General features: G+C 37.2%; 1 protein-coding gene across 5 annotated transcripts in view; it reads left to right on the top strand.

The window, feature by feature from the left end:
- PPARGC1A (PPARG coactivator 1 alpha) overlaps nt 1-24,708 on the top strand; it is a 662,229-nt gene that overhangs the window by 612,490 nt on the left and 25,031 nt on the right. For 4 of the 5 annotated variants that reach the window (XM_059381778.1, XM_059381753.1, XM_059381765.1 and 1 more), the window contains 5 exons: nt 7,324-7,518; nt 9,369-9,491; nt 10,349-10,553; nt 14,851-14,896; nt 15,006-15,079. In XM_059381778.1, the coding sequence (XP_059237761.1) occupies nt 7,324-7,518; nt 9,369-9,491; nt 10,349-10,553; nt 14,851-14,896; nt 15,006-15,079 (643 nt within the window). Of the gene's footprint in view, nt 1-1,586; nt 1,894-7,323; nt 7,519-9,368; nt 9,492-10,348; nt 10,554-14,850; nt 14,897-15,005; nt 15,080-24,708 lie in introns of those variants that run through there. The other variant, XM_059381788.1, reaches the window with a different exon arrangement.

Here is a 24,708-nt window from a genome sequence, read left to right as displayed (position 1 = left end):
TGGCATTTTTTGGAGTAGCGATGAGGTCAGAGTGGTTGGAGAGGATTCAGACAGATAAACGGGGGCACGGACAGAGTCAGATGATATAGGTCTAGTATAGGGCAACCAACCATACATCTCAGACTATGATCGTCTACATTCACACCCAAGGGGTTAGTATTTACATTTTCAGAAGTGTTCTAGCTTGGATGATAAATTTTGTGGTGATCCTAGGCTAGCAGGTCACTCTGAGGATTTTGTCTTTGAGAGACATGAGAAGTCATGGAGGGCTAGGTCACAAGAGAGACAAGGTATGACTTAGGTTTTATCAGAAGAATCCCTTAGTCGTCTGTGATGAGAATGGATTGTTGGGGTGGGGAGGCAAGCGGTGAGAATGAAAGCAGGGGAGCCAGTTAGGAACCTACAAGATTATCATTTGGCACGTGCACTGCAGCCCTAGTTGAATTGTTTTACTTGAGGCTACATAACTAGCTAGTGGTGCAGATGGGACTTGGAAAATTTTCCCCATTTTCAGTCTGGTGTCTTTTATACAAGGCCCAGATTCTCTCTTAGTTCAAACTTGAGAACAAATGGAATGCCAGGCTGATCTTTATGGGCCCATTAAGTCTCCTGATTGGTGACTCAACTTGGTTGCTTCCTCTTCATGTTGTGAGAAGTGGACATGAAACATCTCCCTTCCCCCTACCCAGCGCCCCCCAAAATAGCTTGTTTTGAAGCAGCAACCAAGATTTTTCTTAAGCCTTTCTCTTGAACGTCTGTATTTATACTTTTGGCTCATGTAGCCTCCTCAGAATAATGAATTCCACATATTTAGTGGGTGTTTATTAACTCATGAGTATGTGATATAAGCTAGTAAGTTCAGATGGAGCCCAATACAGATGTGAATACATATTTTATGCCTGAATGAATTTTATGCATGAATATTAACAAAAATTAAATGGACTCTCACAGGTATAAATATATCTATGGAGGGAGTTCTTCAATTTTGTTTGTGTTTATTTCCACTTGATTCTTGGTTTATTTTATAGTCCCGAGAACTGTCTTCAGTTTTTGATCATTGCTTTCCTCAGTTAGAGTGGATAACTGGGAGGAAGAATCATGTGTTGATGGTATACATATATAGTCAACTGCAATGAAATATATCAGAATATACCTAAGAGGCTGAAATGTGCATGGATGTAGATTCTGTTTTACATATGTGCACTTGAGATGCAAACTTGTGTGTGTTGGGAGTGGTATGGATAGTCACATTTACGTACATGTTATTTTAAGTAGCCTTGATGTCAATGGAGAGTTACCCAAACAGTGAAATTAATATTTGTATTCTTTCTACTAACTATTCTAGCAGTACAACCTAAAATTCCAGCAACTTTGGCATCCAGCAGAACAGATACAGGGTCACATAATGCGCTTATCTTATCTCTCCTGGGAATAAAAGAGAGGACTAAGCTAATTCTCAGGGTATCTGTAAGAAGTGAATTTTCACAAGTATTTTTTCATAATACAAGAAGTATTTTTCATAAGAAATGTGTGATATGCAAAGTCTTTATTGTCTTGGTTATTTTTCTGCTGCACATATAGGCTTGAAATGTCTTAGGTCATTTTTTACCCCGTCTTCAAGCGTCCATCAGATTTTCAAAGCCATCCCATAAACAGAATTAGTAGGTTATGTTAGAGCCTTCTCTTCTTTCATGGGGCAGGAGTTGGCAAACTTTAAGAAATGCCACATGGGGAATCTGCTTATTTTCTTTTGGATTGTGAGAAGGTGCACAGACATGCTGTTGGTCCATACCTAGGTATAAGAGAAGCAAGGAAAAGGACATTGGACTGTAAAACATTTGAGGAAAGAAAGAGAAGAAAAAGAGAAAAGAAGAGAGAAAGAGTTGTTTGAGAGTGAGTATTCGAAATATTCAAATTGAGTATTCAAACCTCTCCAACAAAGGATTAGTCCCTTCAGAGTGGACATGTATAATACACAATTGGTGAGGTGGTTTCTTTCCTGACTAAAACGCTTAAAGAGAAAAGCTGATAATCTCAAATACTATTTCAGGGGTCTAGTCTGAATTGTTATTTTTTTCTTTAATTTCAGAAACTATTTTTTTTTAAATTTTAGTTCCACTTCCGCCAGTCTTGAATCAAACTTCATACAGTAAAACCAAAATTTATACATATAAAAGTTTTTTGCCTTTTTGTGCATGAGCAAAAGGTACAGAACTCTTTGTAGAAAGATCCTGGGAAGGGATTCCTATGGTCAATGTAATTCTTCTTTGAACCCTTGAATCTATCATAAAAGTCACTTTCTCATTTATTTATTTCAACTCCTAGTTGGGGTCTAGTGGGAGAAATAATCCAAAATAGTGGATAATCCAAAAATGTCATTTATATTTGGCTTCAGAATGCATTACCAGATGTTACTCTAGCAGATTTCCCTTCCTAATTAGGCCTCACTAAAAGTAGGAGTTAATTTTGTCTTCATTAGCTGTTTCCAAATCAGCAGGATGGGGCAAGGAGGAAGCCCAAGGCATGCTGGGTATTTGGGAGGAAGCTGGCCTGGTGCTAAAAATCGGCGGTAGATCATGCTCGAAGGAAATTCAAATATGGGCAGTCAAGACGCTGGGCATATACACTGTAAATGTTTGTTGAGCCACTTCTTGAAGGATTCTCGGGCTTTCATCCATTCTTTTTTTTCCTCCCTATTAACCATGAGTGCAGAAAAATTCTGTCCTTAGAATTAGGCAGATAATAACCTGGATTTTTATATATAGAAAAAAAAATAGAGGCTCACAGAGGTTAAGTGACCTCTCACATAGATTGATCTCTGAGTAAATAGTACCTAAGATATTGAAACTGATTAATGAATGATAAGAAGACCCCACTGTTTCCTTCTTATTGATGATTTGAATAATGAGGAAGCAGGAATTCTCCTGGCCTAATTCGCATTAAGAGAGCTAAGATAATGAAGCTGTGATTAAATGGCTATTAAACTATTTTTATCAAACAGAGATCAAGCGAGTGTGAGAATCTGGGGACGCAGAGTGTAATTGCAATTCTACAAGATGTGGAAAAAATTACTATCATAAGCAGGGCATGGTCCTTCCATAATAGCCTGCATTTAAAAATCTTTGGGATACCACATGCCGGTTTCACTTTGCAGTTCTCCCTTCAGGTGTCTAGTAACATCTCGGAGTCACTCATTTCCTCCTTAATTTAGTAGATTTATTCCCTCTCTATGCACTTGGGTGAGCTCGATGACTGTCTGCCCCACCATGTGTAATCATTTGGAATATCCTTTTTGCCAACTGCTCACAGGGGAGGAAGGCCCAGGTATTATGTCTGGGACCCCAAATTTCAGTCTTGAGGTGACTCTCTGCACCCGAAGATACAGAATCTGCCTTCCTTTAACTCTGCCCTTTGAATTATATTACACTTACGGTAGGTCAGATGGGGACTGAGGAGTCCCCAGGAGCAGTGATGAACCAAGTGTTCTGAACTATCGTTTGTTAATGACATAGCATTACGTCAGAATTATGGCCCATTCTGAATTTTGGGTTGTTAGTATACATGTACGTGTATCACCTATCAGTGGAAATTCTTTATGGCTTGAGCATCTGTAGAATGGGCTTCCTTACTCCAGGAGCACCTTTTGAAAACAAGCATTATGGTCACATCATGTTTATTTCTATGGCAAGACGAGCAACAGACTTGCCTTGCTTAAGGAGAGCCCAGGTTGACGCCAAGCATGGCTAAAGCTGCTTGAGAGTCACCCAGCTCCCCGGTGGAAAAGCCTGTCGGCCTGTTCCCTACCTTTCTTTCCTTCTCCACTGCCGCCCTCAACACTGGGCTCAGCTGTGTAGCTTTAGATCACTACCTAATTGGTGACCTGCTCTCTCTTTTTCACCTCTCCACTTTTCTTTTCTTAACTTATATGGAGCTAATAAATATATTTTTGTAAAAATAGTAATTTTGAACAGTTAGAAAGCGGTGTCAGAGCAGAGTCTTTGAAAGGTTATTTTGCAAAGTCGTTTTACTGCCTGATGTATTTCAATGCCCTGTCACCTGTGAACAGACATGTGTTCATAGGCCAGAGTGCTTCATCTGCAGTGACTTTGATTTATTTGCTCTGTAAATTGGGACCGAAGCAATAATGGGAAGTGACATTAATTGTTTACCAGAGTCTGTTTTGTCACATCCATTGCCTTCTCTGGAGTGTTTGATTGTTGAAACTCATGCTAAACTAATTGGAATTGCCACAGTGAGGAGCAGTGTCCACTCAGCTTTACATACAGGAATATCTTTTGAGTTTCAGAACAAAAATGTCATTGGGAAATATCTTTTTCCCCAGTCTTCTATGATTAGACAGAACACAGAGAATTGGAAATAACGTTCTTTCCTTCAAGAACTACTTTACTAAAATAAACTATCTCTGAGCCACTCATTGAGTCAGCCTTGTGCCTGATGAATGTGGATTCTAAATAAGGATTAGAGTCCTACTGGTCCATCCTGGTTGAATACCAGCATAACCTACCCACATACCCCCTATCTCTCTCTCTCTCTCTCACACACACACACACACTCTCTCTCTCTGCCAATCTTCCATTCCACAACCCTCCCTCCCATTGTGGTTCCAGTAGAGAGAATTTAAATAGCTGTGGTTTAATCAGATCTTGTAAATTAATTATGACATTATCAGGCTCCAATATTTCTGCCATTGTTTTTGATGTACATTCACCCAGGCTTATTAAAGAAATTGGAGAAAACTAGTTAATTTAAGTGTTCTTTGTCATTCTGACTTGATTGGAATTATTGTAGTTTGTTTACACTAGGGATAGAACTAAGGCGCTATTGTATTATGTGATTGAAAGCAAATAGAGGCTTGTAGTGTTGCTGGAAAGCCAAATACAAAATTTAAATCAGAGTAAACAAAATTACTCATTTATTGGTAAACATTCTTAACTGTTTTTCTTGAGCTATTTTTGAACTTCAGTGAAATAAGCCTTTCTGAAAATTGGGATACCTGGAAAAAAAATCCAATTTACTGAAACCGTGTGTGCGTGAGTGTGTGTGTGTATGTGTGTGTGTGTGCTTGAGATAACTTCAAAGATTATTTTTATTAGATAATATGGATATATTTATATTAATGTAAATCTCATTATTTTAGATGACTTAAAGTAATATGTGCTTAAATTAAATATAATTTTAGGACAGATGAATAGCCCAAATTTGTTTTTTTTGTATGGTGGGAGGGGCAGAATCTGAATTGAAAAGGGAGAGATTGGAATCTTTGGACACCAGATTATCATACCAGGCAGAAAATAAATGAAAATCATCTCAATATCTTTATTATTCAGATTACATGGACAGATCTAGGAGAACGGAAGCTCCACGGTATGCTCAATAATGATTTGCTATTAAGCAGTTTGATTTTTAAAGAATCGGTCAGTTTCTGGAAGAAGTGGTACCATTTTGAAGTTGACATCCACGCCCCCCCTACCCCAATCCGATTAGGATTTACTTCCTTCAGTGGAGTCCTCAATCTCAGAAAGTTGTCATTCCATCCCATGTGCCCAAATCCACTTGACTCACGATGTCAAGTCCAGCGCCATTACAGAGACACATGATGCTAGCGTAAGAAATGCTAGTAAAGTCTACCATGAGTACAAATGGCTCTTTTTGGCCTCTTGAATCCAAAAGAGAAAGAAGTCTGCAGTTTTACTCCTGGATGGGGACTCATCAGTAATGAGGGAAAACAATTTTTATGTGAAAATAGAATGTATACGTGATAAAGGCCTGCCTAATTTCTCTAGTAATACAATTTGATTTTCTGATTAGCTGTCTTATTCTGTGATTCTTGTAATTTTGTCAGGTCAATTAACTGGAGTTCAGTGCTAGAGAGAAAGGACGTGTGGGCACTGCTGGCTTCATTAGATGTCAGCAGCTTAGGTGCATTTTGTAATAGAATCTGTGTGGGATAATTTAGCCGATACTGTTAATGTCATAGCATCCAGAACTTTAAAAAAAAAAGATTTATGAAGCAGGTCAAATTGGACAAACAAAGTGAAGTGCTAACAGAAGGAAGAGAAAGTGATCTACACAACATATATTCTAGGCAGTAAATGCAGATCGATGAATTATTCAGCAAGTAATCAATGGCCACGCTGTGTGCCTAGCATTGGCACCGGTTGCCCAGGATTAGAATATAGCACATTTCCCCATAAACAGGGTGTATAAGTTTGTACAGAGTACTGAAATAAATGTTATCTTTTATAATAAATTATTCACAGTTTCTTTCCCTTCCACTGGAGGATTTTTGGAGGGCAGAGGTTTATCTCTCTCTTTCTATCTCTAACACCAAACATGGTCCCGGTATAGTAGGTATGCAGATATGTTTATGTAATGAATACCTGAAGATTAACTTTCCAAGGGTGTGTGCATGCAAGTGACTGTGGGAGTTGCAGAAACAAGTTAGAATATGTTCGCAGGAGCCCCCATTCCAAGTAATGTCGCACTAGAATCATACCCTGGCCACAAGAAACAACGTGACAAAGTGGGACTCTACTTAATGACTGACCAGATAAAGAGGATTCAAGGTAGTTCTATATTCTGGGTCTGAAGAATTGTTACCCAAACCCAGGAAGTCAAGGGAAACAGCAGTTTTGTTGTGAAAAGTTCTAAGTTTGGGTTTTGGAGGATGAGGGAGCTATTATCAGGTTGAAGTATCCAGTGGGCAGTTCTAGATTTATGACTAAAGTTGGGAGAGATGTCAGGGAGGGAAATGAATGGTTGTGGAGTATTCGGTGTTGAGATTATAATTGAAACCATGAAAGTGTATAGTTTTTCTCAGTATAGTTTCAGTTTCTGGTGCTATTCGAACAGAGGGTTATCTAAACATTTCGGCTGCACAGGAGATTGAAACGCTATATCTGAAGATGAAATAGATGATGGTGAAAATTCTCTCAAGTTCTGAGATTTTCTAGACCTTCTCCTTTAGTTAGGGAAACAAGACACACACATGGGGAAAGCGAATGTGAACAAGATTGTGTCCTATATGGCCATAATAGGCACCAGCATCATAAATTGCTAGCCGGGACAGCTCACCCAGCAGAAATTGGTACCACGAGGTGTCAGTTTATGGTGTGATTCAAACCAAAAGTGGATTTGGAGTTTGAAGAAGACATGATCCTTTGTGTTCTGGCATGATCATTCAACATTTCATGTACACTTTACTTCTCATTTGGATAAACATGATCTGTCTACACTGATTGATGGTGTAACCTGTCCCCCCATGTCAGCTCACTCATGTCATCTATTTTTCTGTTTTTGCAGAAGATAGATGAAGAGAACGAGGCAAACTTGCTAGCAGTCCTCACAGAGACACTGGACAGTCTCCCTGTGGATGAAGACGGATTGCCCTCATTTGATGCGCTGACAGATGGGGATGTGACCACCGAGAATGAGGCTAGTCCTTCCTCCATGCCTGACGGCACCCCTCCGCCTCAGGAGGCAGAAGAGCCGTCTCTAGTAAGAACCCTTCCTACTGTTTAACAGGAATTGGAGTTGCCTCTGGCTACCCGCTGCATGGGTATGATGTAGTAACAATAAGGTCTGGATTTTTAATTTAGATTGATGCCAAAAACCATTCCCGAACGGATTCGGAGTTGTGAATTCTGTGATTCTGTGTTTAAAAATGTTGGTAATAACAGTTTTCATGTGGTCTTACTACAGTTTGTTTTAACTGTCTTTTGCTATGTTTGTTGTGTGTGTATTTTTATTTCTTAGCATTATTTATGTTCGAGGTAGAAACTTAGAAAACATAGACAACCCAAAAAGGACAGATGAAAAATTCACCTGTAAAATCAAATCATCTCTGATATAAAAAAAGACTGAAATATCCTCTTGTTTTAAGATACATTGTTATGTTTATGAATTTGAAATATACGCATAATTGTTTGTATCATGTATTATTTTAATGTTTGGAGATGTCCTAGTTCATTAAGAGATTTCTTATGGCTGGATATTTAGTCTTCTTCCTATTTTTTCACCATCATAAATTATATAGCAATCGACACATTTATAGTTTTATTCTTATGCCTATGATTCTAGGAATAAAAGGTAGATCCAGGGATATGTAATATTTTAAGGTTTTAGATCCATAATTCTTGTGAAGATTGAAAAATAATAGCACATTTGCAACCCAAGTTCCCTAAATTTATGGGAGGCATTGAAGAGTGAATTTGTTGGCAATGAAGAGTAAATTTTCTTTCGATGCAGTGCTTGACCAGAATTTTATTAGTTCTAAGACACAGTTTACCTTCTCATCTATGGTAGCCATTTGTCATTTGCCATAAATCTGATGTGAGAACATACTATGTAAATTATGGAATGCTATCTTCCAAACTTTAATAATGCTCCTTGGCATGCCATTTAGGGGTTGTTTCTCTCCTATATCTAAGTTTTTTAAATGTTAAAAAACATTCCATGTAAACACACGGAGAGTCTATTTGTACTGCTGTTCATTCCGAGATTTCTGGTTTAGAAGAAACTCCCTCATAAGTAACTGCTACCCTCCTCCCAACCCTCCACCATTTCTCCATTTGCCTTGCCCTTGCTGGCTGGTACTTTGATGTCTTTACATTGATACAAGAGGATTTTCATCCAGATAATTGGTTCGACTGGGAAGGGTTGTTGACTCCGCCTCATACTGCCTGTCTGAGTAGGGACAGCCTAGAAGGCCGGCGAGTTAAATGAAGAAAGAGCAAAGAAAGAGTCAAGAAAGAGTAAATGCTTCGCAGGAGCCAGAATCACATCTCCTGACTCTGCCCACTTACATGTCTGTGTCAGTGATAGCCACTCTTTCACCATAAATATACTTTGAATAAGTAAAGTTAAACTGGGCTGTGAAAGTATCATTCAAAGCATTACAAAGGTTTTATTTATTTTCACTTAATTCATTTGGATTACTGAGGGGAAAATTTCCTATATTCTGTCCCCAACCCCCAATTCCTCATTTAGCGGGGCAAGTTTTCTCACCTAGTAGGTATTTGGAAATCCTTTCAGGAGGATCCTTTTACCATATTTTATCCCCAAAAAAGAAAAGCCAAAAAAAAAAAAAAAATCAAGGTAGACAATATTAAGTGTCAGTGTAGGGAAAGGAAATACTTTCACAGTTGGTAGTATATGCCAAATTTTTTTCTTACTTTTTAAGAATGCATTTCCTTTAGCGCTATTGTGCCTTGATGTGACTATAATTAGAGAGTGAGAGAATTAATTTTTATAATTAATTAATTTTCAGTTTAAAATTTCAGTAACGTATTCTAATGCTTACAAGATGCGTAACTTCTCTTGCTTTTCCTTCTCTGATACGTTTCTAGCTTAAGAAGCTCTTACTGGCACCAGCCAACACTCAGCTAAGCTATAATGAATGCAGTGGTCTCAGTACCCAGAACCATGCAAACCATAATCACAGGATCAGAGCAAACCCTGCAGTTGTTAAGGTACAATGCAAACTTTTTAATATAGGAGGGAAAGTAACAAAGGATTTTGCTTGAAGCAGTAAAACAAAGGATAGGTTTATTTCTATGTATTCAGCTGGGATCCTGCAGTTGCTTTATAATGTGAAACAATATGAAATGGGTTTCCAAAAGCAGGGCTCCAGCTACTTTAAACTAGAAAGAGTTCATTTATGCTTTGGCTTTGGATGATTGGAATGGAAGTTCCACCGTCTGTTACTCCTTGCCCGTTTTATTAATACACGCAGCAATGTGGGTTGCAATAAAATTTGCTGATCGGCTGGTATTATCTAGGAGTGACTTTAAGATGCAGGATTGCCATTTTGCCAGCTGTCTAACCTGAGAAAGATTGCTCTGGAATCACCACAAAAGATCTATCTCTGCCATTAATTGGATGGAATGCTGGCAATGACATAATTCGGTTAGCGGGCTGTATTAAACAATGTTTGTCTTGCCATTCACTGTGAGTGAAAACGGAGCGTTAAGGGGTACTTAAGAGAATTGTGAATACGGGGCTCCAGCAATCAGTGGCAAATTAAGGTTTAAACCAGCTTATTTTTTTTTATTCACAGTAAAGGCGCTATAGGGTCTTGTTAGTTACATGTTGCTGAGTAGGAACATTGAAATGTAGGAGAAATGAAATAAAAAGCTGCATAAATGTCATTTAGGAATTTTAAATGTAATTTTCTTTCCTTGTTCTGCAAACAATTATTCACAGCTCATAGATCTAGTACACTTAGACTGAACACTTCATTGAAAATCTCATCTCTTCAGAAAACCTATATCCATTCTGATAAGGTTCAGTTCACTAATTTTAGCTTTCTTTATGCCTTGTTTTTAAGACCGAGAATTCATGGAGCAATAAAGCGAAAAGCATTTGTCAACAGCAAAAGCCACAAAGACGTCCCTGCTCGGAACTTCTCAAGTATCTGACCACAAATGATGACCCTCCTCACAGCAAACCCACGGAGAACAGGAACAGTAGCAGAGACAAATGCACCTCCAAAAAGAAGTCCCACACACAATCGCAGTCTCAACATTTACAAGGTAGGCTGGGGACCAAAGCACAGGCTGTAGGCGAGGGCGCTGAAGGCGAAGCAAGCATGCACCGGGCTGGGGATGCCCAAACTGAATTCAGCACTTTCTTATAGACTTATTTAAAAATAAAAAAAATAAAAAATCCTTCCTTGGACACAGGTTGAACATGACCTATTCGGCTGATATGCAGCCTAATTCACAATCACCAAAAAGCACCTGAAATGTGAGCTGGGTGGGGAGGGGGTGATGAAATATTTATGTGAAATCTAAATTGCCAAGATAATTGAAATTCGGAGCAGGCTGGGCTAGCCAATATTAAAAAGCTTTTCTTTTTTCCTTTCTAGTAATGGAAAAAATGAGGTATTGTTGATTTGCTGTATATAACTTAAGAAAGAGTACATGGTATTTGTGCAGGCTTTCCTGATTATTAAGTGCATTCTTTTTTTTTTTTCTTTTTCTTTCTTTCTTTTTTTTTAAAGACCACATGTTATACTCATAGATTTTATTTTGTAAATAAGGATTTGGAAATCCCTGGAATTTATTTGTATTTGCTTTCTAATACAAAGTATTGCCCAGATCAAACTAAGCATCTGGGTTGGTTTTTATCATCCCCATATATTCTGGAAGGCTGATGCTTCTGAGGCAAGTCAGGGTGATTTTGGGAAAACCTGTCTTGGCAGAGATATAATTTTCTTCCTTCTTGGCTCTTCCCTCAAAACCATCCTGTCTTAGAGGCCCAAAGGAAGCTTGCTGAAAGTTGTTGTTGCTTTAAAATATCCCAGCTTCCACATTAACCCCACCTTTAACTTTGTAGTGGAAGCAGGCATACATATATATATATATACATATATATGTATATATATACATATATATATTTTTAAGATTTATGTATTTATTTTAGAGACAGTGTGAATGAGAGAGAGTGCAGGAAGGGGGAGGGAGAGGGAGAGTCTGAAGCAGACTCTGCTGAGTTTGGAGCACAATGCGGGGCTTGGTCTGGCAACCTGGAGATCAGGACCCCAACTGAAACCAGGACTCAGATACTTAACCAACTGTGCCACCCAGGCGCCCCGGAAGCAGGCATATTCTGAAAAAGCAATTACAAACACCTACTTCTCTTTTCCCTTTTGTTTCCCTGACTTCCCCTTCCAGCTGCAGAGTGGTAGTCCCTGATCCCTGTTTTGAACCATGATTATTTCATACAGGTATGCTGTTGCTGCTGCTTTTAATAAGTATTTTCTTTCCAGTGTTTTCAGTTTCCCTCTCTCATCCCTACCTCACCATAAACCTTCAGGAACCTTCTTTAAAAGTTTTAAATTAGCTCTCAATTAGGTTTTCCCTTGTGGATATCTCAAAATCACTTGGCCATCCTTTTCTGTCAGATCGGGGAAGATACTTACGGAAATGGGCCACATTTTTTTGTAGCTTGCCTTGCCTTGATTGGCCCCTCACACACAGGCCGTGGACCAGTTTTTCTCAGAGCAGAACCAGCAGTATTATGAGATGTAATGGTGTGGAGAGCCTCAAGTGAAGGAAGGCAGCTGAGCTCACTCTAGTGAGTAGACTAAAAAATTCATGGGGCTACTCTCTACCTTGTCCTAGTGTGTCCCAGTCAGGCATTCATTTCCTGGAGCTGAATTTAAAGTCCTAAGCCAGCTGTAACCCTGTGGTCAGTGAACGCAGACTAGCGGCACAGGTTTTAAACATCTTTTTAATTTTCATATTCTTAAAATTGTATTTGGCACCTTTTAGATTTTGAGAGTTTGGGAGGTTTGGGGTTTGGTTTTGAAATCCACTCACCACTAATATTACTGTAAACGCTTACAAACCATGGTAGTGAGGAGTTAAATTGGCCTGTGGAGGATATATTCTTAAGCTGAGACCTGCTGTATATGGATATTTCAGAAAGTTATATGCCTGTGGCAAAGCATAAAAAGTTTATCCCAGAACAAAGCCTGTTGACAAAAACATACACAAAAAAACAAAACCAAACAATCAAAACCCCCACAAAATTCCCATAGGTATAAAAGGCCAAGAACAAAATAAACATGGCTGGCTGTGAATAACCAACAGGAAATAAGTGCTCAGCTTCAAGATTTATTTGAATTATGATTTAAACTTTAAAAGTAGAAAATATATTAACAGAGACAGTAACCCAGAATCTACTGAGGTTTATCTTTCTTGACATACTGTAATGTTCTCTCACTGAACTGCATGTGTGCTGTCTATGATATTGTGGGGTCAAGTTTTTTCCACTTCCTTAGGATAATGGCCTGACCTTTGACTCATGTTGGTGTCCCCTGTATTCATTGGTTCATTCATTTGCTAATGTATTCATTCATCAAAAAGACCATGATCTGCATGAAAAAGATGCATTCCTGCCCTCAAGGATTTTAGAGGCCCTGGTCTGTTAGTCATTGAAATAGTGTGGATTACACTCCCAGTACACCAAATCAATACTCCTCTAGTGGTAGCTTTTGTGAGCGTGGGCTTATTCAGGGATGGCGTTCTTTACTGTGTGTGGTTGTGGGCTGGACCTTCCTATAGCCTTCTCTTCCTGTTTCCTATTGGTCCCATTGAACATGGCCGCTGCCTTATGCTCCCCTTACAGTGCCATTGCCATCACCCATACCCAACTGTCAGAATGTTAGGGAAATTTGTTTGAGCATTTCAGATAGCCTACCCCACACCTTGAAAACTGGAATCCCAGAGACCGATTTTCAATGTACATTTACTGTGTGACATAGTACACAGTTTGTATCTAGTGATACTTGCATATGAAGCCCATATGCATGATCTTAATTATTAGTTGAACGCCGAAAATGTTGGTAAATTTCCTTCATGAGTGTGTTCTTTTGGAAAGGCTCATTATATCAGACATACTAAAAAAATTAATATAAACCAGTTCATTTATCTGCATATATAAAAGCCAATCAGTCAATGTACCTAATTTGTAGAAGACAGCGTGAACTTCATATTTCTGGATGCACATTGGATAGATGATAAACCATTCGATTGTTTAAAAACTAAATCTAAATCGACAAATTAAATATGTAAATACTATTTATCCAAGTAAAGTATGTAATTTCAGTCTAATTTGGACATAAATAATATTTTCACATTTCAAAGGACCTTAATTACTGGGGTTGATTAATTTACTTTAATATCTATTGAATGCAATTTCTTTTGGTAATAGGAAAAAGGAAACATATTCTGGGCTGACTCTGCCAGTAACTAGTTTTATGGCCCTGGAAATATCATTTCACATCTTTAGGTCTAAGGTTTTTCATCCATAAAGTAAGAGTTTATTCTAAAGACCTTTTTAGTTTCAAGTCTATGATTTTCATTATGTAAATGACTACCTCTTGACCTTTTGAAAGTAGTTATGTTAATGAGAAAAAATTGACATAAACCTACATACATATAAATATATCTTTATAGATAAGCATATATATATATATATATATATATACATAATATGTGGATGTATATCCCAAGTACGTTTCTCATCATGTTTTCCCCTCCTTCTGTTCAAAATACAAGACTGCCAAGGAGAAGCAATTGAAATTTTGGAGTGAGAAGAAGATTCTTACTCCACCCTTCCTAATTGGGAAATGCCTCCTGTAGGAGGTAAGATTTAGGAAGCATAAAAGGAGTAAATGAGCTCTCTTTGCAAGTCTATAGGTCTCTCAACTGATAAATGCAGTATCTTACTTTAGTTTTCTATAAGATTTGGGGATCTAAACCCCTTTTAAACCATCTGGGTCAATGCCCACAGTTTGTCATAATTTCTCAATTAATTTTCAGTAAATGGAATGGTTATTGCTTGAGCTTTGGCCTCATAGAAATAACCTATTCTCAGGGCTAGATATAAAATTATACATTTCAGGAGAAAAATCAACTGAATATTCATAACGTTCTGTTGTCTTATAGTTATTCTGCTGTTTTCTTGTCTAAACAAACCGTGTACTGTATTCCAAATTAAAATAGAACACATTATTTCTTTCTGATGGTAGGATGCAAATTTTGTATCCTTAACAGAGATGCTACATTTTGGGGAAAACTCTGTTTTTGTATGTGTTTTCGAATGATAGTTTACTGATGCAAATGTTGTTTGGAAATTGTTTTAGCATAATGGACTGTTTTCTGACTTTGATCCAATATTCAGGGATTTCCTTACTTTAGTTTTCCAGTTTCCAGTTTCCAACCTGATTATAGTAAGAAAAAAAAAGTTTCTAAAAAAAAAAAAGAAAAACCCTGAAAAACTCAATATTTCATAATCAGTTTCCTTTTTTTTTTCCTTTAGCCAAACCAACAACTTTATCTCTTCCTTTGACCCCAGAGTCACCAAAGTAAGTATTAAGAAATGTAACCATTTTCAGAAAGGGAAGGGGGTTCTAATACATTTGGCTACAGCAACTCCATTTCAGTTTGTTTTTATAAATGTGCCATATCTTCCAGTGACCCCAAGGGTTCCCCATTTGAGAACAAGACTATTGAACGAACCTTAAGTGTGGAACTCTCTGGAACTGCAGGTAAGGCTTAAGTTTCACTTGGAACTCTGTATATGTGTGTGTGTGTGTGTGTGTGTGTGTGTGATATGTATTAAATATTAGTGCATACTCTCCATGTGGTTAATGAAATTAACAAATAGTACGAGCAACAAGCAACATTGGATAAGAAGTTACCTATAAATATTTTCACTTCTTTTTTTCTTTAAAGAGAAGACATTTATTGTGTGTCAGACCTGGGCCCAGGTATATACTAGTATACCAGATGCATACTATTGCTTTAGATCCCTAAATAACTCTGTGTCAGATTAAGACACCAAAACTTGAGCAGGAGGATAAATTAACGTTTATTCGTCTCCTACTCAATAAATGTGCCAGGCATGTAAGTGGTTTTGACTGGTTTCAGAATGACCTCATGAAACCTCATGAAGATAGTGGTAATTTTCTCATTTTTAAGATGAGCGTATACAGTTCAGAAATGTTAAGCAACTTGCTCAGGATCGCAGAGCTAGAAAGCAAGGAACAAAGTTTTGAACCCCAGTTTATTCACTATATCCGTGTTTTAATTGGGATATTTTTTCACTGACCATTACACTTAACTACTAGTATAATGTTCTCATATATATGTTACCATTTTTATATCTTTTCAGCAAAGGAGAAAAATGAAAATGTGCCCATTCACCAAAACAAAATGTACTTAGATATTTTTAAACAAGAGTGACTTTCTTCGCCATTTGGACTTCCGGATTCATTTAGTCAGTCTTACTTTATACACTGAAGAGGAAGGACCTTTAAAAGCTTGGAATAACCCCCAAGTAACTTAATAATCCACAGACTTCGTAGGCAGACTGCTAAATTGGGTGTAAATGGTACCTTTGCACTGAATGCTTTAGGTTTAGGGAGAGAACTACACCAGAAAGTGAATCTTAGTCTGAACAAGAAGTTCCTTGGCTCTGGCCATTGTTGATAGGGGTAATGGAATAGTAACTTAAACAAGATGCTTTCAACCAGAGCTATAGTGGCTATGTACACCATGGTCATTGTCACTAAGTTTAATTTCACACTTTGAGTTTGCTAAATTACCACCTTGTGAAAGGTCTACTGCATGATTGCATGATTTGGTCAAGCAGTAGTGTAGTTAATTTCATGGTATTTATATATATATATTGTGTGTGCGTGTGTGTGTCTGTGTGTGTGTATACATATGCATATACATATACCTATGCAAATGTATACGTATCTTTGTATACATACATATATACATATATACTCACTTATAAGCATATACATAACATTTCTTAAATTATAATTAGTTATATGGTTATAAGTAACTTTTATGTATATATATATCATATGCAATAGAGGCCTTCTTATCTGACCAATAAGAATGAATATTTTGGTGGGCTTATCTAAAAAATTGATTGAAGTATACAGTTCTGTCATTTTCTTTTGCTTAAGTCATATAAAGAAACATTCAAATATCAAATATTTTTTATATAAGAAACAGAGACCTTTGCCTTGAACTTAAATGTCTTAACTGGCAATTCATTCATCTTTGTGGCACAGACTGTAGTAAGAATGTCTCTTAGATGGTATCCACTGTTCTTTTCTTGCTTTTTAAAAGAAAAGAATTAGAGATACATGTGTCGTAGTCTGAGTGCAAAATCTTTCTAGATTTTATATAAATAAATAATAATCATGATTTCCCATGTTTTCCCAGTGTTTCTGATACCATCTGTCTACAACTAATTTGACAGCGCTTCTTTTAGTGACACACCTTTATTGGTTCTTCTTATAGAAACAATTTTTTGTATGCTTCATTCAATGGCATCCTATTTTATTACTTTACGTAATTCTAGTTACCACTATAATAGACGTCAACTGGTTTGGGAAATACTACTGTGGCTCACGACAACAACTCAGTTGAAAGGAATCTATTTACTATGAGTGTTCGGAATGTTGTATTAGTCAGTTACTTTGTTTCAGAAGGGATGGAAAAAGCTTCCACTTTATACACCCACACCAAAGCGTCTATTAAAAGGTTTTTATTATTCTCTTACTATAAATAATTTAAGCTTACTATAAAAATGTCAAAAATATAAAGTAGTGGGAAAATATTTGTAAGTTTTTAAAGATTTATTTATTTATTTGAGAGAAAGAGAGAGAGAGAGAGTGAGAGAGAGAGAGGAAGCATAGCAGGGGGAAGGGCAGAGGGAGAGGGAGAGGGAAACAATCTCAAGCGGACTCCTGGCTTAACACAGTGCCTAATGGGAGGCCTAGATCGCACAACTCTGAGATCAGGACCTGAGCAAAAATCAAGACCTGTGCTTTAGCACAGGCTTGTGCTCAACTGATTGAGCTAACCGAAGCATGCATATTCACAATTCTAAGATGCAAAGTTACCAATGCATTTTTTTCCTATGGATAATTAGATACATTGTATTTCTACTATAATCATTTTGTGTATATAATCCTGCATCCTGATTTTTCAGTTAACATTTTAATGAGAAATTTTTATAGTATCACAGACCCTTTATTATCATGCTTTTAGTGTGTCATAATAATATTAGTTTCAGTAAGTACATCAAAATTTATTTAATCATACTCCTCTTATAAATTTAGGCTGTTTTAAAGTGTTACCGTTTTGAAATAGCACTGCATTAGAAATGTTTGCTCATAATTTTTTTACTGAAGTGTAGTGGACAATGTTAAATTAGTTTCTGGTATACAACATAGTAATTCAGCCTTTCTATATATTATGTAGTGTTCACCATGATAAATATACTTACCATCTGTCACCATACAAGTTTATTAAAATATTATTGATTAATTCCCAATGCTGTACTTTTCATCCCCATGACATATTTATAACTGGAAGTTTGTACCTTTTAACCCCCTTTACCAGTTTTGCCCATTCCCCATCCCCCTCCCCTCTGGCAATCACCAGTTTGTTCTCTAAATTTATGAGTCTGTTTCTTAGTTGTTTATTTGTTTTGTTTTATTTTCTTAGATTTCACATAGAAGTGAAATCATATGGGATTTGTCTTTCTCTGTCTGAGATATCATTTAGCATAAGACTCTCTAGATCCATTTATGCTTTCACAAACAACAAAATTTTATTTGTTTTTATGACTGAGTAATATTCCATTATATATATTATATCTTCTTTACTCATCTATTGCTTTTCTATCTTGGTTTTTATAAATAATGCTGCAATAAACTAGGGGTGCCTGTATCTCTTTTCACTAGTGTTTTCATTTTTGTTGAGAAAAAACCCAACAGAGGAATTACTGGATTATATGGTATTTCTATTTTTAATTTTTTTCAGGAATCTCCATATTGTTTTCCAGAGTGGCTACACTGATTTACATTTCCACTAGCAGCCACATGGTTTCCTTTTTTCCCCACATTCTCATCAATACTGTTGCTTCTTGTATTTTTGATAATAGTCCTTCTGACAGGTATGAGGTGACATCTCATTGTGGTTTTAATATTCCTTTTCCTGATGACTTAGTGATGCTGAGCATCTTTTCATGTGTCTGTTGGCTCTCTGTATCTATTTGGAAAAATATCTATTCAGGTCCTCTGACCATTTTAATCAGATATTTGTGGGTTTTTTGATTGTTTGTTTTGTTGTTGTTATTGTTATTATTGTTCTGTTCATAAATTTATCTTATTTTCTCAAGATAAATTCTTAGTAGTTTTTAATAGTGAATATAAAGATAAAATATCTTGGGGTCTTCTGGTATATGTTGCTTTCCAAAGTAGTGCTTTCATTTATAGCCCTATTAGCATTACATGCCTATACTTGCTTTATTACATCCTTCCTAACATTAGATATCTTTGTTTTTGAAATGTTATATATATGAAATATCATTTTAATTGAATTCCTTCCATTAGTGAGGTTATGGTGTTACAAAAAAAGCACTCCTATTTTCTTTCTGCAAAGGTTTTAACATTTTTCTTATTGATAGATACCTAATTTTAGATAATTTAGTAATGATTCTTAATGTTTAGGAGCCTACACTTTTGAAAGACAAGTAGAGATATAAAGTACATACATTTTTTACATATTTAGAATCCTTGAAAATACATACAGTGGATTTATTTCTGTCAGAATTCATCTGACTGGTTTAAATCCTTTCCTCTTGGGGCTTTTAAAGATTATTGGATACAATAGAAATCAATTTACCAACATGTTTTTAATACCTGCTCTTTACTTGCAATAGGATAGGTCTTAGTGGATATACAGCAAATGGAAGACCTAGAGACTGATCCGTGTAAAATATGAAGCATTGTCCTTGGCCTACTAAGTAAATGGTCTTGTGTTTAAGATGTGGGATTATAGTGTGTTGGGGAAATAACACACATTGCACACATAACATGAAGGCAAAATATTATTTATTACCTACAATGTTTTGTTACCTTCTAAGAAAGATGGGCCCAGGGGGTGTTTTCTAGTTTATTGAGTGTGGTGGTTTTAAGTGTGAAGATGCAAATTAGAGAAACTGAGGTAGGGCCAAATTGCCTTTACAAAGTAGAAAGAATTTAGAGCTCTAGGAAAACAAGGGCCTGAGGAGGAACCTGGAGCATGCTGAAGGCGGCTGGGAAGAGAAGTTTGGAACTTGACTGTAGGGTGGTGTAAAGAAGAGGTTTTTTGGATAGAGTTACTGTGTTTTTGAAATGCAATGCAGTATGTAATGGTTGTGATCTCCATCTCCTCAAACAATCTTTAGTATCATTTCTTGCATGGTAGAGATTTCAGGATGTGACAAACACTGATTGCACGTGAGGAGAATTACCAAAGGGAGAAAGAAGTTATCAAGGGGAACTCTGTAACTTTGCTTCAAGTGAAATACAATGATTGCACAGAAGATTGAAAAGAACTATAAAGATGGTTCAAGGACTGAAAGAAGCATTGAGGTGATATCATTAGTGAAGGACCCAGGTGATCCATGGAAAGGGGTGTGGAGCGAACTATGCTCTCCATTGGCTAAACTGACATGGGGAGCCTTAGGGAGAAAACTATTTGTATCAGATTTGAACTGCACAGATGGAAAGGGAAGTTATTGATGGAGCAGAAGCAAGAAGGCAGGAAATCAAAGCAATGTTTGAGTCACACAGTACTTGGCAATGGGCAGTAAAATCAGTAAGGAACTATAAGATGGAGCATTTACTTTTCCACCTTTATCTTTTAATTGCTAAAATGCTTTTCTCTCTCCTTAATCTTTTCTGGGTCTTAGTTTCCTTAATGTTAAAGTCATATTTATAATCCCCAAATCAAATTACTGTCTGACTCGTAGGACTAAAACATAGGTTGAAAAATAAAATTGCCAGTATTCAACCATTTTTTGACATCCAAAAATGGCAATTACATGTGCATTCAACCAGAATTTAAAAACTTTGTAAGCAGTGTAGCTCCAAATGAGAGTAGTCTACTATGATTTTCTAAAAGCAGACAGTATGGCTTAGTGAGGCTGTTCAAAATCTTGGCTCTATCATTGGACAAACCCAAGTTCAGGTTCAGATTCTGGATCTACCTTCTAGCAAGGTGGCCTTTGGTCATTTTAATTAACTTTTGCAAGGCTCAGGATCCTAATGAGCCAAATGAAGATAATAACAGTACCTCTGTCTCCTTGAGTTACTCTGAGGATAACTATAAAACATGAAAAAGGCTTCTTCCAGTGCCAGCATATAGAAGTATTCAATAAATATGATATATTTAATTATGAATTCTGCATTAACTTTATTTGCTGAAGTGATTGTACCTTGTTGCTTCTCTTTTCAACTTTTGATTATCTTCACCTGTTCCCTTTCATTGACACTAATATTGTTTTTAATTTGGCAAGCTCATATATGAAGTTATATATTTTCTTTGTGGCAAAAATTCCTCTAATTCCCCCATAAAGCTGAACATACACTGTTTGGGTATGTGGTTATGGAATTTACCAAATCGAGGTAAAAATATCTCCTCTTTGATACTCTCTCAACAACAGCTCCTTTACATTATTACACATTCTGAGGTTAGGCATTCCCCAGTAAGCATGACCTACATGTTATCTTTTCCATTCCTTGGGCCATTTCATTGTTGAAAAAGCTATATGTTGACATCAGCTCTGTGGTGGACCCTGGGTTCAAAGCATGTCTGTCCAACTAGAGATGATATCTCTTTCCTGAAGCCTGAATTTTGAAGATAGTAGTCAACATCTGTTATATTAAATAGGTTTCATTTCACTTGCCAAGTGTCATTGATTGGTATTGGCTGTGAGGAGCATTGTGTTGAGGAAGATTCCAAGGCCAAATCTGTACTCAGTGAAAATGTTATGATCAATTAATGATGTCTGCCATGGGTGCAACCAGGGGGTGGACAGGGGGGAAACAGTCATGTTGTTGATTCGTTGATCCTTGGTCTACAGTCTTAATCCATGTGGTTCTGGCCAAGGAAATGGATCAAGCTGTTGCCCAGGACCTTCTGGTGTCTTCTTTTTCTTTATTCTCACAAATTTTAGTGAAATTTTCCAAACACTTAAGTACAAGTGTAAAGAGTCAACAATATTCCAAGATCTCCAGAATAATCCCTCTGCCCCATCTGCAGAGTCTTTGGGAAACAGGAGGGATGAGACAGGAAGTTTGCTTTATTAGGTATTGCCAGCTGGTCTGACTTTGTGATTGTCCTAAACTAGCTCATTTTGGCTGATAAAAAAAACACTTCTTTTTTACAGGTGTAAAAACCAATTTGATTTCAAAATAGCTGTTAGTAAAACAAGATGAGAGGAGAGAATGCTCTTTTGGCAGAAGGTATTTAAATCTATTGCATATGGAGATTTTCAGAGTGCTAGACTTTTTTTGTTTCTGAAATGGAAATGGCAAAGCAATGTCAGCTCAACTAGATGATGGTTTTAGCCAGCAGACAGACAAGAAAATTGGTTACAGACCAAAGTGGTTGACCCAAAATTTCACATATGTGTATATGTATGTGTAAATGTACATGTAAATTATTTTTAAGGTTCTTACTGTAAAAGTGATAGAAAGCAGAATAGCTATTTTATAACTAATTAGAGAAATGAGAAGAACTAAATAATCAGCAGTTTCATCACTCTAACACACTAGGTCTGAGTGGTGTTGTCTTCCATTGGTATTTTCCTCATGGTTTTGATGAAGATGAATGATTGGGTGCCATTTGTTTTTCATTTTATGTTTTGCCTAGGTTTAAATTGGCAATCATTCAAACTGCACTTTGGTGGATTTGTGCCTAAGAACCCACTCATTAGCCAATCAATTTGTGATTTCTTTTATGTAGACTTTTATATTATTATCCTTTTTGGACTTCCTATTTAAAGATTCATTTTGCTGGACAGAATATTGACTGACAGCATACATTTGCTGTACCCTTTTGGTATATGTGTCTTTTGTATGTGGCCTATCTTTGGGGAAATAAAGCAAAACAAAATATGAGCGCTAGTTGGCAGTTTTAAAAGGAATACCCTAGCATGAGAGAACTGGAAAGTGATTTTGACAGGTCATATAATCCATTCCTGAGCCCAAAGAATCTGAGAAAGGGAGACCCCACAAATTTTCTTTACAGCCCATTTCAATGTTTGGCAACTGTTACTGTCAGGGATTTCTTCCATGTTTCAACTATATCTTTCATTTTCTCTTTTTGATCTCTCTTCTTGACCCAACATCTGGAAATATTCCTTTTTTCCTGAGTTACCTTTTCAGGAAATAATAGCATCCAAATTTCTCATAAGCTAAGGATAACAAAGTACTTTCCTCTCCCACATCAACTTGCGGGGAGGGTTGGTGATGGCTGCCTGGCAGGACAGGTTTCCCCTCCCCCCAACTCTGATCCCCACTTCTGCTCCAGCACTGTGGGAAAGCGCATGGGCACCAATTAATATCTTCCATGAGCAAGATATTAAGAATGCTCTGACGCTTTTCTGTAAGGTGAGTTTGTTCCCTAGGAATCAGGGGTGTTACAGGACATGCTAAAAAAGGAGTAAAGGCAGGGGCACCTGTGGTCAGAGCAGCCTGAAGTGATGGCCACCAGAGTCCTGAGCAAGGTGTGAGAGTTTCCTCCCTGGGAGGGTTAACACTTCAGTGGCCGGCTTCTCTGCACCTCCAGGAAATCCTGGGGAAGTTGGGGGCCAGGGAGAGCATGGGAGGAGCCTCTATAACAAAATATTCTCACTAGCGGAGCAGTAAGGATTCATACTTAGTATCAGCCCTTACTGTGAACTCTTGACACCCACTTCAAGTTCTTGAAGCATAAAATATAAGAGTAGGATAAACCACATGCATCTCTGCCCAGTCCTTCTTTTTTGGTGAGTTTTTAAGTGAATTAGAAGCTCATGAATTTTGGAACACTGAAAAGAAATAAAATAAAATAAAATGAAAAAACAAACAAACAAACAAGAAAACAACCCACAAAACTCATCCTCTCATTGGTTTTCCTTAAGAAATATTTCAATTGACATGAGACCTAAGAAAAATCCCGTTGTCAAAGAAACTAAAGCAAATCACAGAGCAATAGATTCTATAAAATGTTATAAACTACTAAAAAAAAACAAAACCTGCTGAATTCATTGGTTGGATTGTGGGGGACACACACACACACACACACACACACACACATACACACATACATCCCAGAGGAGTCATCATTTATCACAGTCATTCAATTAAACAAACAAACCCAAAAGAGAATTCCTCAAAGAAAATCATTTTGTGGTACCTAATGAAAAACAAAATAAAACTGGTCTCTGACTTTTTTTTTTTTTTAAATAAAAGGGCTGTTGACAAAGATGACTGTGGAGTGTGTAGCACTTCTCCCCGATTTGCTGTGCGGAAGTGCGTAAGTGTGAGTGATGCGGAGGTACTTGTTTATTATAGAACACATTTCAATGCAGTAATCATAAATATTGCTAAGGTTGTGCTCTGTTGAAATATGACCTACATACTCTTGATTGTTTGTGTTACGTGATTTGTCTGACACCCATTACATTCTGGGTAATAGCAGCCATTTGTTGCTCTGCACAGCAGGCTCTTTTGACAAAAGAAAATAGGCAGTAATAAAAAAGCTATAGTCTGAATTACATTCTGCACAGCGCTGCACTGCTGAGAGTTTGTGCAAGTGTGTTAACAATGCTCTGAACTGCCTCTTGTCAGCCTTCAGCCTGTAATGGCCATCTGTCCTCACATAAATCTGTCAAAACCTGCTAAGTTCAAGAGAGAGCATGGAATATACCTTGTACTGTCAACACCGAAATGTACACATTCCCCAGAAAATCAACACACAGGAAATAATCCAGAGGTTATGGGAAGCATTAGCACTGTTGATTTAAGCTTGTGGGGTGAAATTGAGAGTCTGGCCATTAGAGGGACGAGGAGCAAAGGTAGTGGCGTGAAGGAATTGAATATTGACTGGCCTCCGAACATGGGGGACTGAGCCCTGCTGGGCGACAGGGAGAGACTCAGGTTTAGCAAGGGGTCTCTGTCCCATCAGTGGCTGTTAAAAGTTTTACACTATGTTTAAAAGAAAGAAAAATAAGAATCAGAAGAAGAAGAAGAAGAAGAATCAGAAGAAGAAGAAGAAGAAGAAAAAGAAGAAGAAGAAGAAGAAGAAGAAGAAGAAGAAGAAGAAGAAGAAGAAG

This window comes from Mustela nigripes, chromosome 1, assembly GCF_022355385.1.
Source record: "Mustela nigripes isolate SB6536 chromosome 1, MUSNIG.SB6536, whole genome shotgun sequence".
NCBI classification, from domain to species: Eukaryota; Metazoa; Chordata; class Mammalia; order Carnivora; family Mustelidae; genus Mustela; species Mustela nigripes.
This window is presented reverse-complemented; position numbering and strand designations above follow the sequence as displayed.